General features: G+C 38.8%; 1 protein-coding gene across 4 annotated transcripts in view; it reads right to left on the bottom strand.

Annotated features, from left to right (window-relative positions):
- FGD5 (FYVE, RhoGEF and PH domain containing 5) overlaps window positions 1–17,557 on the bottom strand; it is a 129,396-nt gene that overhangs the window by 90,324 nt on the left and 21,515 nt on the right. Inside the window, exon 1 of one of the 4 annotated variants that reach the window (XM_077276694.1) lies at window positions 1,307–1,463. The exons of the other annotated variants lie outside the window; for them this stretch is intronic. Within the exon in view, the coding sequence (XP_077132809.1) occupies window positions 1,307–1,316 (10 nt within the window). The 5' untranslated portion in view covers window positions 1,317–1,463. Of the gene's footprint in view, window positions 1–1,306; window positions 1,464–17,557 lie in introns of those variants that run through there. 4 annotated transcript variants of the gene reach the window in all.

Below are 17,557 nucleotides of genomic sequence, written 5' to 3'. Positions count from 1 at the left end.
AATACCTGTCACATATCTATCATCGCTGCGTTATATGTTGGTGCGATTATGCTATATAAATAAAGATTATTATTATCTATTTCTATCTCGTATCTATCCATTATCTAATCTATCTATCTCATATCTGTCTATTCTCTATCTATTATCTAATCTATCTATCTCATATCTGTCTATTCTCTATTATCTAATCTATCTCATATCTGTCTATTCTCTATTATCTAATCTATCTCATATCTGTCTATTCTCTATCTCATATCTATCTATTCTCTATCTATTCTCTATCTATTCTATATCTATTTTGCTACATTTACTTTTTATCTAGTCTGATTTTGAGGTAATCTTAGAAACTACAACCTTTGAGGACCTGAGAGATATAACAGTGATCAGATATAGGGGTGGACATACCATTGGTGCAAACTGTGTATCCGCACAGGGGCCTAAGAGGTCAGGGGGCCCAATTTGACATCTAAAGCAGTAAGCAACTTTAGTCATAGACACAAAGAAGGGGCCCATATACTGTTCTTGCACAGGAACCTTTTTCTGACGTGTCCGCCATTGATCAGATATCAGATTGCCCCTCTAATTTTGAAGCTCCAATTTACAAAAAAAAAATAAAAATAATAATAATATATATATATATATATATATATATATATATATATATATATATATATATATATATTTAGTTCCATTGCTACCTACATAAAATGCCTGATGTGTAAAATGTAGCAGAGCTAAATATGCACCTTAATAATTACGTTTTGCCCGCAGTCCCATGTAAATATATTGAATACACAGTGAGGCTAAACGACTGTTTCAGCTCTGCTGCATCTGACAAACTGATCTGTGATTATAGCTGGAGACATACTCCACACCTATCCAGGCTGCTAAACAAAAGCAGCTTCAGTCTGCTCCCAAAGTGGAACACAATGGCCTCCTAATAACTAATCTCAATCATGGAGTGTAACTTGGGATGGGAGTGATGAGATGTCAGCCCTCACCTGCAGAGCTGACACTCTAATGAGCCAGTGAGCGGCTGCAGACAGTGACAACATCAACGTTCCATTTGTTTGTTTACACCGGAAAACAAATTGTTACAAATTGTATCAAACCAGCAGAATTCTGCGGCAATCTCCAGCCATTTCTCGGGCTCTGATGCACCATGTGTGTGATGCCACATCATGCCAGTGCCCACAGAAGCGCACACACTGCTGTATACAGTGCCCAGCGCACACACACATAGAACACATCTTATATAGAGCTCATCTCCCCCCAAATCTCCCCTCATAGACTCTGCTGGACCTACCTGTGCTCATCTTCCCTGCTCCTGAGAAGTTCTACAGAGCTGTCCCCAGCATTCACACCATCATCTTCTGGCATCTGCTGGGCACACACAGCCCTGGCACCAGCAGCAGATCCTCTGTGCACCGAGCTGCTGGAACAGGCATGTCCCTTCCTGCAGCACACAAGGACTCTGAGATTTAAAGAGACACCACTTCTCCTGCAGCAGCAGCTGGAGGGTCACGTGTCTGCACAGTCAGAGCTTCACCCCCCAAATGCAAGCAGCACAACAATATAGAGAGTAGATGGAGAAGTCATTAACTGCAGCCTGAGCTCATTACAGGCACCACAGTACCCAGTGCTCTCTGCTGTCATCACTCACACATCCCTATACACAGCCACAGACTCTAATAATGCACAGAGATACCTAGCAAGGGCTGCAAAATGTGTGTATGAAATGCAATGTATAGATTAAGGGAAATAATAAAAAAGGGGATTCTGCACATCTCAGAACCTTATACCAATGGGGCCGCCGCAGAACGAGAGACCGCCATACTCAATCATGAGCCAGATCCGCCGCAGCGCTGCATTCCGCAACACATCATATATGACTTTCTATGACGGATTTGGAGCCTGATCGTGCATACCTAAGCAAAGAAATAACAAACTGGAGCAGAAACCTCTGGGCGCTAATATATATGCAAATAATGGATATTGCGGCCTTATTTATGTGTGAGGTTCTGACCACATTGTGTGACCTCAGGTAGAGGGGTCCTTCCTTACACTAAGGTTAGGTCCACACAAGGCAAATTCACCACTGCAGCAAAATCTGTTTGTGGAGCTTGCAGCTTCTGCTGCGGATTTTACTGCATATTCACCACAGTTTTCACCCATCCAAAGAGGAATCCTGCAATGGAAATGAGCATGTTGCAGTTTTTAATTCATAACTAAAAAGTCCAGAACATGAACATATGTGAGATCTCTCATCCACCTGCCTGCTACTGCATTATTCCACTGTGGAGGATTTTACCTGCAGTTTGTCCATCCCCTGTGGACCGCCCTTAGAGGATGCTCATTTACCAGCCTGGCACCAAGTCCTAGACTGTTAATGAACTTTATATTCAGTGCTTGCATAAATCTTAACGCCCTCAGAAACTTGACGCTTTGTTGCATGTAATGCAGTCAGGGCACAGTCTCATCTGGACATTTATTTCACTGTCTAAAACTGAGCTACATGGAAATTGATGGAAGATCTGATCCCGTTATTTGTAATAGGATTGTTCCCTCCTGTCCGGAGTAGCAATTGTTACAGGTGTCAGTCCAGGTCCTGCATATTTCATATAAGGCCACGTTCACACGTTCAGTCTTTGGTCAGTATTTTACATCAGTATCTGTAATACAAAACCAGAGAAAATGTTAAAAAAAATGCAAAAGTGGTGAAGTGTTTCTATTACATTTTTGCTCAGTTGTTCCACTCCTGGTTTTGGCTTACAATTACTAATTGGGGGAAAAAAAGCATTAGATATGGCAACTGATGCAACAGACGCATGCAGACTGGGGGGCCTGGCGCCCACCATAGGAATTGTTTTCAGGGGTCTCCTATCTCGGGTGCTGACCTAGCTCCATCCCGGATTACACTGAATCCGAGCGTTCTGCTGTCGTGATGTTGTAGAATTTGTACCCGGATCAGCGTTTAGGCTACTTTCACATTAGCGTCGTGCACTGCAGCATACTGTGCAAGCGCCGCACAACGGGGGCAGCAGATGCTGTTTTTCAACGCATCCGCTGCCCCATTGTGAGGTGCGGGGAGGCGGGGGCGGAGTTCCAGCCACGCATGCGCGGTCGGAAAAGACGGGAACGACGCACCAAAAAACGTTACAAGCAACGTTTTTTGGTGGCGACGGTCTGACGCAACACGACACAACCGTCGCACTGCGTCGCTAATGCAAGTCAATGGAGAAAAAAACGCATCCTGCAAGCACTTTTGCAGGATGCGTTTTTTCTCCAAAACGACGCATAGCAACGTGCAGTGCACGACGCTAGTGTGAAAGTAGCCTTAGACTGTGGACTGACCAGCAGCAGCGTTTCCAGAAGACTATGGGCTCACCAGTGTCAGAGTTTACACTGGACTATGGATTGAATGGAGGCAGTACTTCACTCCAAACTGTGGACTGACTAGTGGCAGCGTTTACAATAGATTATGGACTGACTGTCAGTGTTTATAGCAGACTATGGATTGACTGGCTGCACCATTTACACCAGACTATGGACTAACCAGTGGCAGCATTTACATCCTATGGATTGATTGGCAGCAGCGTTTATATCAGGGTATGGACTGATTGGCTGCAGCTTCTATAACAGACCATGGACTGACTGTCAGAGTTTATAGCAGACTATGGATTGACTGGCTGCACCATTTACACCAGACTATGGACTAACCAGTGGCAGCATTTACATCCTATGGATTGATTGGCAGCAGCGTTTATATCAGGGTATGGACTGATTGGCTGCAGCTTCTATAACAGACCATGGACTGACTGTCAGAGTTTATAGCAGACTGTGGACTGACTGGCAGCAGGGTTTACACTAGACTATGGATTGACTGGCTGCACCATTTACACCAGACTATGGACTGACCAGTGGCAACATTGAGACCCTATGGATTGATAGGCAGCAGCGTTTATATCAGGGTATGAATTGATTGGCAGCAGTGTTTATATCAGGGTATGGATTGATTGGCAGCAGCTTTTACAACAGACTGTGGACTGACTGGCAGCAGTGTCTACAATAGATTAAGAACTGAACAGCAGCAGAAATCAAACTGGTTCCAGGGCCCACCAGGGAAATCACCGACTCCCCGATGGGCCAGTCTAGGACTGGTTATATGAGAGCTGAGAATTACGAGGGGACGACTATGACCAGTTTCACTTGGTTGTCATATTGCTGAAATATTCAAAAGTGTTGTGGGACTACTGTACCAAGCATGCACCACCATAGAAAAGTATAGCTATATGTACAAGAACCATGGGCATCGAGGTACAGGGCGGTAAAGTGGTATAAGGAGGATTAACCCCTAAACCCAACACACCAGTGATGGCTCATCCTCGTACCCATGGTGCTGGAAGAATGCGCTGACACATTGTTGCGATCTTATACTGCTGCTTTCATAGTGCTGGAGTCCAGGATCGGAGATCGGACATTGGAGAATGGTTTCTATTGTGTCCAGAATACGAGATGAACGTAGAAATCGCTTGATGAAATGATCATTCGAGTCTTGTCGGACTTTCCGGGGTCCGGTGTAATTATCACAAGAAAGATTGGAAAGTGCAGCCGGGTGGGCTCTTATCATAAATTGTTGGGGAATGAAAGTGGGTGGAATTAATTGAACGCTGCCCCCTCCCCCGCACCCGATATAAATGACAGGACCTGGAATTACATTACTTGTTTCATGCTAGTGACTTGCAGCTGAACAGCTAATTCCCAGATCAAATCAGTCACCTCCGACATCGCGGACATAAATATTTCATTTACTAACAAGTTACAGAATAATAACCAGTAAAAGAATTAGAGAACTGATTGAGCAGCAACATAAGTGCTGGAAATACATCAAACTAGACAAATACCCAGGTTATACCATCATAGGCCACAAACTGTATCCAAGAAGATGTATAACAAATACCAGCTGCACATATATCATTATATACAAAAGATACCCAGGTTATTCCAGCTGTACATATATAATTATATACAGGAGATGCCCAGGTTATACCAGCTGTACATATATAATTATATACAAAAGATGCCCAGGATATACCGGCTGTACATATATAATTATATACAGGAGATGCCCAGGTTATACTGGCTGTAGATTTATAATTATATACAGGAGATACCCAGGTTATACCAGCTGTACATATATAATTATATACAGGAGATGCCCAGGTTATACCAGCTGTACATATATAATTATATACAAAAGATGCCCAGGTTATAGCAGCTGTACATATATAATTATATACAGGAGATGCCCAGGTTATTCCAGCTGTACATATATAATTATATGCAGGAGATGCCCAGGTTATACCGGCTGTACATATATAATTATATGCAGGAGATGCCCAGGTTATACCAGCTGTACATATATAATTATATGCAGGAGATGCCCAGGTTATACCAGCTGTACATATATAATTATATACAGGAGATGCCCAGGTTATACCAGCTGTACATATATAATTATATGCAGGAGATGCCCAGGTTATACCAGCTGTACATATATAATTATATGCAGGAGATGCCCAGGTTATACCAGCTGTACATATATAATTATATACAGGAGATGCCCAGGTTATACCGGCTGTACATATATAATTATATACAAAAGATGCCCAGGTTATTCCAGCTGTACACATATAATTATATACAGGAGGTGGCCAGGTTATACCAGCTGTACATATATAACTATATACAGGAGATACCCAGGTTATACCAGTTGTACATATATAATTATATACAGGAGATGCCCAGGTTATACCGGCTGTACATATATAATTATATACAGAAGATGCCCAGGTTATACCGGCTGTACATATATAATTATATACAGGAGATGCACAGGTTATACCAGATGTACATATATAATTATATACAGGAGATACCCAGGTTATACCGTCTGTACATATATAATTATATACAGCAGATACCCAGGTTATACCAGCTGTACATATATCATTATCTACAGGAGATGCCCAGGTTATACCAGCTGTACATATATCATTATATACAGGAGATACCCAGGTTATACCAGCTGTACATATATCATTATATACAGGAGATGCCCAGGTTATTCCAGCTGTACATATATCATTATATACAGGAGATGCCCAGGTTATACCAGCTGTACATATATAATTATATACAGGAGATGCCCAGGTTATACCAGCTGTACATATATAATTATATACAGGAGATGCCCAGGTTATACCAGCTGTACATATATAATTATATACAGGAGATGCCCAGGTTATTCCAGCTGTACATATATCATTATATACAGGAGATGCCCAGGTTATACCAGCTGTACATATATAATTATATACAGGAGATGCCCAGGTTATTCCAGCTGTACATATATCATTATATACAGGAGATACCCAGGTTATACCATCTGTACATATATAATTATATACAGCAGATACCCAGGTTATACCAGCTGTACATATATAATTATATACAGCAGATACCCAGGTTATACCAGCTGTACATATATCATTATATACAGGAGATACCCAGGTTATACCAGCATAGTCATAGGCTTGATGTAGGAAGAGATATGGTTAATGTCGTCTGTCCGGGCACTATGGGCACTGGCAGCTGTATTGAGATTATGAGCGGCTGTCACCTGTCAGTTATTATAATGACGCAATGAATTATTCAGAATATTGACTAAACAGGAGGATAATCCCAGAATAATTAATGATATTATCACCATCAACATAGAGGAGGTGTCTGTAGAGTGCGGTATTACATGGCCCTGGTATGTGGATGCCTTAGGAAGGTTATTTAGTGCGGTACTAACCTATAAGCCATCTGTCACGGATATACAGTTAGGTCCATATATATTTGGACACAGACAACATTTTTCTAATTTTGGTTAGAGACATTACCACAATGAATTTTAAACAAAACAATTCTGATGCCGTTGAAGTTCAGACTTTCAGCTTTCATTTGAGGGTATCCACATTAAAATTGGATGAAGGGTTTAGGAGTTTCAACTCCTTAACATGTGCCACCCTGTTTTTAAAGGGACCAAAAGTAATTGGACAGATTAAATAATTTTAAAGAAAATGTTCATTTCTAGTACTTGGTTGAAAACCCTTTGTTGGCAATGACTGCCTGAAGTCTTGAACTCATGGACATCACCAGACGCTGTGCTTCCTCCTTTTTGATGCTCTCCAGGCCTTCACTGCGGTGGTTTTCAGTTGCTGTTTGTTTGTGGCCTTTCTGCCTGAAGTTTAGTCTTTAACAAGTGAAATGCTGCTCAATTGGGTTGAGATCAGGTGACTGACTTGGCCATTCAGGAATATTCCACTTCTTTGCTTTAATAAACTCCTGGGTTGCTTTGGCTTTATGTTTTGGGTCATTGTCCATCTGTAGTATGAAACGACGACCAATCAGTTTGGCTGCATTTGGCTGGATCTGAGCACACAGTATGGCGGCTCTGAAGACCTCAGAATTCATTCTTCTGTCCTGTGTCACATCATCCATAACCACTAGTGACCCAGTGCCACTGGCAGCCATGCATGCCCAAGCCATCACACTGCCTCCGCCGTGTCTTACAGATGATGTGGTATACTTTGGATTATGAGCTGGACCATGCCTTCGCCATACTTTTCTCTTTCCATCATTCTGGTAGGGGTTGATCTTGGTTTCATCTGTCCACAGAATGTTCTTCCAGAACTGTGCTGGCTTTTTTAGATGTTTTTTAGCCTTTTTCTTCTTGATGCTTATGAGCGTCTTGCACCGTGCAGTGAACCCTCTGTAGTTACTTTCATGCAGTCTTCTCTCTATGGTAGATTTGGATATTGATACGCCGACCTCCTGGAGAGTGTTGGTCACTTGGTTGGCTGTTGTGAAGGGGTTTCTCTTCACCATGGAGATTATTCTGCGATCATCCACCACTGTTGTCTTCCGTGGGCGCCCAGGTCTTTTTGCATTAATGAGATCACCAGTGCTTTCTTTCTTTCTCAGGATGTACCAAACTGTAGATTTTGCCACTCCTAATATTGTAGCAATTTCTCGGATGTTTTTTTTTTCTGTTTTCGCAGCTTAAGGATGGCTTGTTTCACCTGCATGGAGAGCTCCTTTACCGCATGTTTACTTCACAGCAAAACCTTCCAAATGCAGCACCACACCTCAAATCCAACTCCAGGCCTTTTATCTGCTTAATTTAGAATGGCATAACGAAGGGATTGCCCACACCCGTTCATGAAATAGCCTTGGAGTCAATTGTCCAATTACTTTTGGTCCCTTTAAAAACAGGGTGGCACTTGTTAAAGAGCTGAAACTCCTAAACCCTTCATCCAATTTTAATGTGGATACCCTCAAATGAAAGCTGAATGTCTGAACTTCAACTGCATCTGAACTGTTTTACTTAAAATTCATTGTGGTAATGTCTATAACCAAAATTAGAAATATGTCGTCTCTGTCCAAATATATATGGACCTAACTGTAGCGTATATTACTGTATGTTATGACTGTGTGGTTGGTGCGCTGGCACTATGTCCGTCCTGAGCTGTGGTTACCGCACTGTGGTGTAGGCACTGTATGGCAGTTATATGGTAATGTGACGTGAGTGCAGTATTGTGGTTACGTGGAAAGGAATAAAGTAGTGGACGTGCAGCACGCTGGTCACTAGGCATGTACTCCTGTGTGGGTGGTGCATAATCATTATTGGGCTACTATTATGTGGGTGCTGTGTGGTATTTATTGGCATACTATTACATTGTATCTACTATGTATCTGATACTGCTGTGTAGGTATTATACTGCAGCTCTGCGGCAGCACACCAAAGTGTTATAAAAATCTAACCTGGAAAACAGCAAAAGTCCTGAGCTGTAGGTAGCATGGCAGTCATTTGGCGTGGTACTATTATGTGTGCACTGTACGGTATTTCTTTGGCGTGGTACTATTATGTGTGTGCGCTGGTATTATTTGGCGTGGTACTATTATGTGGGTGCGCTGGTATTATTTGGCATGGTACTATTATGTGGGTGCGCTGGTATTATTTGGCGTGGTGCTATTATGTGGGTGCGCTGGTATTATTTGGCGTGGCACTATTATGTGGGTGCGCTGGTATTATTTGGCGTGGTACTATTATGTGGGTGCGCTGGTATTATTTGGTGTGGTACTATTATGTGGGTGCGCTGGTATTATTTGGCGTGGTACTATTATGTGGGTGCGCTGGTATTATTTGGCGTGGTACTATTATGTGGGTGCGCTGGTATTATTTGGCGTGGTACTATTATGTAGGTGCGCTGGTATTTGGCGTGGTACTATTATGTGGGTGCACTGGTATTATTTGGTGTGGTACTATTATGTGTGTGCGCTGGTATTTCTTTGGCGTGGTACTATTATGTGGGTGCGCTGGTATTATTTGGTGTGGCACTATTATGTGGGTGCGCTGGTATTATTTGGCGTGGTACTATTATGTGGGTGCGCTGGTATTATTTGGCGTGGTACTATTATGTGGGTGCGCTGGTATTATTTGGCGTGGTACTATTATGTGGGTGCGCTGGTATTATTTGGTGTGGCACTATTATGTGGGTGCGCTGGTATTATTTGGTGGGACTATTATGTGGGTGCGCTGGTATTATTTGGTGTGGTACTATTATGTGGGTTCGCTGGTATTATTTGGCGTGGTACTATTATGTGGGTGCGCTGGTATTATTTGGTGTGGTACTATTATGTGGGTTTGCTGGTATTATTTGGCGTGGTGCTATTATGTGGGTGCGCTGGTATTATTTGGCGTGGTGCTATTATGTGGGTGCGCTGGTATTATTTGGCGTGGTACTATTATGTGTGTGCGCTGGTATTATTTGGTGTGGCACTATTATGTGGGTGCGCTGGTATTATTTGGCGTGGTACTATTATGTGGGTGCGCTGGTATTATTTGGCGTGGTGCTATTATGTGGGTGCGCTGGTATTATTTGGCGTGGTACTATTATGTGTGTGCGCTGGTATTATTTGGTGTGCTGCTATTATGTGGGTACTGGATGGTGTTTCTTTGGCGTTGTACTATTTGTGTGCACTGTATGGCCTTTTTTTGGCGTGGTACTATTATGCGGACGACTCTGCTACACCATGTTCCAAATTATTATGCAAATGACATTTTTGTCTGATTTTCCTAAATGGTCGGTGCAAATGACAGTCAGTCTAATATAAGTCATCACCCGTTAGATTATACATCGAATTTTATTGAAGAAACCTCCCAATGATAACAGTATAATCTCCAAAATGAATAAAACCCCACAATGCACTGTTCCAAATTATTAGACACAGTAGAATTTCTAAACATTTGATATAAAGAACTGAAAATGCTCATTTGTGGAATTTGCAGCATTAGGAGGTCACATTCACTGAACAAAAAAGCTATTTAACTCCAAAACCTCCTAACAGGCCAAGTTACATGTAACATAGGAGCCTTCTTTGATATCACCTTCACAATTCTGCATCCATTGAACTTGTGAGTTTTTGGAGAGTTTCTGCTTGTATTTCTTCCCTCCCAGAGTTGCTGTTTTGATGTGAACGGCCTCCCACCCTCATAGATCTTTTGCTTGATGATACTCCAAAGGTTCTCTATAGGGTTGAGGTCAGGGGAAGATGGTGGCCACACCATGAGTTTATCTCCTTTTATGCCCATAGCAGCCAATGACTCAGAGGTTTTCTTTGCAGCATGAGATGGCGCATTGTCAGCATGAAGATGATTTTGCTCCTGAAGGCACGTTTCTGCTTTTTATACCATGGAGGAAAGTTGTCAGTCAGAAACTCTATATACTTTGCAGAGGTCATTCTCACACCTTCAGGAACCTTAAAGGGCCTTACCAGCTGTTTCCCATGATTCCGGCCCAAAACATGACTCCTCCACCTCCTTGCTGACGTTGAAGCCTTGTTGGGACATGGTGGCCATCCACCAACCATCCACTACTCCATCCATCTGGACCATCCAGGGTTGCTCAACACTCATCAGTAAACAAGACTGTTTGGAAATTAGTCTTCATGTATGTCTGGGCCCAATACAACCATTTCTGCTTGTGAACACTGTTTAGGGTTGGCCGAATAGTAGGTTTATGCACCACAGCAAGCCTTTGAAGGAGCCTACACCTTGAGGTTCAAGGGACTCCAGAGGCACCAGCAGCATCAAATATCTGTTTGCTGCTTTGTAATGGTATTTTGGCAGCTGCTCTATTAATCCAATGAATTTGTCTGGCAGAAACCTTCCTCATTATGCCTTTATCTGCATGAACTCTGTCCGTGCTCTGCTTCAGTCACAAATCTCTTCACAGTATGATGATCACTCTTAAGTTTTTGTGAACTATCTAATGTTTTCATCCCCTGACCAAGGCATTGCACTATTTCATGCTTTTCGGCAGCAGATAGATCCTTTTTTAGTTCCCATATTGCTTGAAAGCTGTGGCCTGCTTAATAATGTGGAACATCATTTTTAAGTAGTTTTCCTTTAATTAGAATCACCTGGAAAACTAATTATCACGTATTTAAGATTGATTTCAGTGATCCATTGAGCCCTCAGACACAATACCATCCACGAGTTTATTTGAAAAACAAAACAATTAAATCTTTATGACACTTAAATCCAATTAGCATAATAATTTGGAACACGGTGTATACAGGCAGGACGGAGCAGTTATTTTGCATTTTACCACTGTGACTGGTAATTTTTTGGCAGGGTGGCACTACATGGGTACAATATGTGAGTAATATGTGACTGGTATTCGGCATGGCACTAATATTTCACGACTGTCTAGTTTTTACATTGTAGATACTGCCTGGTATAACTGCATGGTTTTGACATGTTGCTATCACACGCCCCTTGGCTGGTACCACCACTTCAGTACCGTAACAGTTACAGTATTCACGGATGTGATACTTTGTCGATAATTTTTGGAATAATTTTTGATATTTACTATATAATCATTACTTTGTATGGTATATATCAGTTCTGGCTGTTTGCACCATATGGCGGTATCATTTTGGAACAGTGATGAGTATGTTTGACTGAAATAAGAAGTAAAAACCACCCTATGTTGGGCCACCTAATAATGCTTATGTTATTGCAGCAGTGATGGGATTGCAAACAGCCACCAACTCCAGATCTGCAGCGCCAGCACCGATCCTGCGCCGTCACTTCTTCCTGCAAATGTCCGCACCGTATGATTGGAGTGAAGTAACCCTGAAACCTTCATAACAGGAAAAGGCCCTTTTGGTTTCCTGAAGGCCAGGAACCATTTCTCAGGCAAGCCTGGAAGACAGGAGTTAACCCATGCTGCTCCTATCTCCGGGGCTGGTAAAGCCTCCAACCTTGTTTGTGACCACAGACGTGTTACTTTGTTTTTTATTTGCTCGTTAGAAGTAAATTAAATCTTCTGAGTAAATGAATGAGATTCAACTGTGAGAGCGATGAATTATGTAGTGTTACTCCAAGAAGAGAAAACTCAGATTCCTGCAAGAGATAAAAGCGTAATTTAATTACGATTTCATCATAGTAGTTATATTCTTGTACATAGGAGTAGTGTTATAGTAGTTATATTCTTGTACATAGGGGCAGTATTATAGTAGTTATATTCTTGTACATAGGAGCAGTATTATAGTAGTTATATTCTTGTACATAGGGGGACAGTATTATAGTAGTTATATTCTTGTACATAGGAGCAGTATTATAGTAGTTATATTCTTGTACATAGGAGCAGTATTATAGTAGTTATATTCTTGTACATAGGGGGACAGTATTATAGTAGTTATATTCTTGTACATAGGAGCAGTATTATAGTAGTTATATTCTTGTACATAGGAGCAGTATTATAGTAGTTATATTCTTGTACATAGGAGCAGTATTATAGTAGTTACATTCTTGTACATAGGAGCAGTATTATAGTAGTTATATTCTTGTACATAGGAGCAGTATTATAGTAGTTATATTCTTGTACATAGGAGCAGTATTATAGTAGTTATATTCTTGTACATAGGAGCAGTATTATAGTAGTTACATTCTTGTACATAGGAGCAGTATTATAGTAGTTATATTCTTGTACACAGGAGCAGTATTATAGTAGTTATATTCTTGTACATAGGGGGCAGTATTATAGTAGTTATATTCTTGTACATAGGAGCAGTATTATAGTAGTTATATTCTTGTACATAGGAGCAGTATTATAGTAGTTATATTCTTGTACATAGGAGCAGTATTATAGTAGTTATATTCTTGTATATAGGAGCAGTATTATAGTAATTATATTCTTGTACATAGGGGCAGTAATATAGTAGTTATATTCTGGTACATAGGAGCAGTATTATAGTAGTTATATTCTTGTACATAGGAGCAGTATTATAGTCGTTATATTCTTGTACATAGGAGCAGTATTATAGTAGTTATATTCTTGTACATAGCAGTATTATAGTCGTTATATTCTTGTACATAGGGGCAGTATTATAGTAGTTATATTCTTGTACATAGGAGCAGTATTATAGTCGTTATATTCTTGTACATAGGAGCAGTATTATAGTAGTTATATTCTTGTACATAGGAGCAGTATTATAGTAGTTATATTCTTGTATATAGGAGCAGTATTATAGTAATTATATTCTTGTACATAGGGGCAGTATTATAGTAGTTATATTCTTGTACATAGGTACATAGGGGCAGTATTATAGTAGTTATATTCTTGTACATAGGAGCAGTATTATAGTAGTTATATTCTTGTACATAGGAGAAGTATTATAGTAGTTATATTCTTGTACATAGGGGCAGTATTATAGTAGTTATATTCTTGTACATAGGAGCAGTATTATAGTAGTTATATTCCTGTATATAGGAGCAGTATTATAGTAATTATATTCTTGTACATAGGGGCAGTATTATAGTAGTTATATTCTTGTACATAGGGGCAGTATTATAGTAGTTATATTCTTGTACATAGGAGCAGTATTATAGTAGTTATATTCTTGTACATAGGGGCAGTATTATAGTAGTTATATTCTTGTACATAGGGGCAGTATTATAGTAGTTATATTCTTGTACATAGGAGCAGTATTATAGTAGTTATATTCTTGTACATAGGAGCAGTATTATAGTAGTTATATTCTTGTACATAGGAGCAGTATTATAGTAGTTATATTCTTGTACATAGGAGCAGTATTATAGTAGTTATATTCTTGTATATAGGGGGCAGTATTATAGTACTTATATTCTTGTACATGGGAGCAGTATTATAGTAGTTATATTCTTGTATATAGGGGCAGTATTATAGTAGTTATATTCTTGTACATAGGAGCAGTATTATAGTAGTTATATTCTTGTATATAGGGGGCAGTATTATAGTAGTTATATTCTTGTACATAGGAGCAGTATTATAGTAGTTATATTCCTGTACATAGGAGCAGTATTATAGTAGTTATATTCTTGTACATAGGGGCAGTATTATAGTAGTCATATTCTTGTATATAGGGGCAGTATTATAGTAGTTATATTCTTGTATATAGGGGGCAGTATTATAGTAGTTATATTCTTGTACATAGGAGCAGTATTATAGTAGTTATCCATGTACAAGAAAAATTGAGAAGGCACTCACCGATCTTCAGAAATGACGGCCGTTTCACGCTGTGCTTGCGCTTCTACGGGACCCGTAGAAGTGCAAGCACAGTGCGAAACGGTCATGGTCCTCCCCTGCTCACATGAGCTGTGGCTCCCTTTCCCCCGGCCATGAATTTTATATGAAGATGTAATGAATAAATAAAGTGTTGAGTTTCTGAAGATCGGTGAGTGCCTTCTCAATTTTTTTTGTACATGGATTGCACAGATGGATGTTTTTTCAGAAGAGCACCAACGGTTTTTGTAAGCGGCTGTCAATATTATGAATTTCGCACCATACCCTGATCATGGTCTTGGAAGAACCTCTGTGTGAGTGACGGTGCCGCTCCCCTCTTTCTGCTTTTTTCATTATAGTAGTTATATTCTTGTACATAGGAGCAGTATTATAGTAGTTATATTCTTGTACATAGGAGCAGTATTATAGTAGTTATATTCTTGTCCATATGGGCAGTATTATAGTAGTTATATTCTTGTCCATATGGGCAGTATTATAGTAGTTATATTCTTGTACATAGTGGCAGTATTATAGTAGTTATATTCTTGTACATAGGGGCAGTATTATAGTAGTTATATTCTTGTACATAGGAGCAGTATTATAGTAGTTATATTCTTGTACATAGGAGCAGTATTATAGTAGTTATATTCTTGTCCATATGGGCAGTATTATAGTAGTTATATTCTTGTACATAGGAGCAGTATTATAGTAGTTATATTCTTGTCCATATGGGCAGTATTATAGTAGTTATATTCTTGTACATAGTGGCAGTATTATAGTAGTTATATTCTTGTACATAGGGGCAGTATTATAGTAGTTATATTCTTGTACATAGGAGCAGTATTATAGTAGTTATATTCTTGTACATAAGAGCAGTATTATAGTAGTTATATTCTTGTACATAGGAGCAGTATTATAGTAGTTATATTCTTGTACATAGGGGCAGTATTATAGTAGTTATATTCTTGTACATAGGAGCAGTATTATAGTAGTTATATTCTTGTACATAGGAGCAGTATTATAGTAGTTATATTCTTGTACATAGGGGCAGTATTATAGTAGTTATATTCTTGTACATAGGAGCAGTATTATAGTAGTTATATTCTTGTACATAGGAGCAGTATTATAGTAGTTATATTCTTGTACATAGGAGCAGTATTATAGTAGTTATATTCTTGTACATAGGGGCAGTATTTTAGTAGTTATATTCTAGTACAGAGGGGCAGTATTATAGTAGTTATATTCTTGTACATAGGAGCAGTATTATAGTAGTTATATTCTTGTACATAGGGGCAGTATTATAGTAGTTATATTCTTGTACATACGGGACAGTATTATAGTAGTTATATTCTTGTATATAGGGGTAGTATTATAGTAATTATATTGTTGTACATAGGGGCAGTATTATAGTAGATATATTCTTGTACATAGGGAGCAGTATTATAGTAGTTATATTCCTGTACATAGGAGCAGTATTATAGTAATTATATTCTTGTACATAGGGGCAGTATTATAGTAGTTATATTCTTATACATAGGAGCAGTATTATAGTAGTTATATTCTTGTATATAGGAGCAGTATTATAGTAATTATATTCTTGTACATAGGGGCAGTATTATAGTAGTTATATTCTTGTCCATATGGGCAGTATTATAGTAGTTATATTCTTGTACATAGGAGCAGTATTATAGTAGTTATATTCTTGTCCATATGGGCAGTATTATAGTAGTTATATTCTTGTACATAGGGGCAGTATTATAGTAGTTATATTCTTGTACATAGGAGCAGTATTATAGTAGTTATATTCTTGTACATAGGAGCAGTATTATAGTAATTATATTCTTGTACATAGTGGCAGTATTATAGTAGTTATATTCTTGTACATAGGGGCAGTATTATAGTAGTTATATTCTTGTACATAGGAGCAGTATTATAGTAGTTATATTCTTGTACATAGGAGCAGTATTATAGTAGTTATATTCTTGTACATAAGAGCAGTATTATAGTAGTTATATTCTTGTACATAGGAGCAGTATTATAGTAGTTATATTCTTGTACATAGGGGCAGTATTATAGTAGTTATATTCTTGTACATAGGAGCAGTATTATAGTAGTTATATTCTTGTACATAGGAGCAGTATTATAGTAGTTATATTCTTGTACATAGGGGCAGTATTATAGTAGTTATATTCTTGTACATAGGAGCAGTATTTTAGTAGTTATATTCTAGTACAGAGGGGCAGTATTATAGTAGTTATATTCTTGTACATAGGAGCAGTATTATAGTAGTTATATTCTTGTACATAGGGGCAGTATTATAGTAGTTATATTCTTGTACATACGGGACAGTATTATAGTAGTTATATTCTTGTATATAGGGGTAGTATTATAGTAATTATATTGTTGTACATAGGGGCAGTATTATAGTAGATATATTCTTGTACATAGGGAGCAGTATTATAGTAGTTATATTCCTGTACATAGGAGCAGTATTATAGTAATTATATTCTTGTACATAGGGGCAGTATTATAGTAGTTATATTCTTATACATAGGAGCAGTATTATAGTAGTTATATTCTTGTATATAGGAGCAGTATTATAGTAATTATATTCTTGTACATAGGGGCAGTATTATAGTAGTTATATTCTTGTACATAGGAGCAGTATTATAGTAGTTATATTCTTGTACATAAGAGCAGTATTATAGTAGTTATATTCTTGTACATAGGAGCAGTATTATAGTAGTTATATTCTTGTACATAGGGGCAGTATTATAGTAGTTATATTCTTGTACATAGGAGCAGTATTATAGTAGTTATATTCTTGTACATAGGAGCAGTATTATAGTAGTTATATTCTTGTACATAGGAGCAGTATTATAGTAGTTATATTCTTG

The sequence above is a fragment of the Ranitomeya variabilis genome, chromosome 8 (genome assembly GCF_051348905.1).
Source record: "Ranitomeya variabilis isolate aRanVar5 chromosome 8, aRanVar5.hap1, whole genome shotgun sequence".
Taxonomy (NCBI): domain Eukaryota; kingdom Metazoa; phylum Chordata; class Amphibia; order Anura; family Dendrobatidae; genus Ranitomeya; species Ranitomeya variabilis.
Note: the sequence above shows the minus strand (reverse complement) of the source record. Positions and strands in the feature narration are given on the sequence as shown.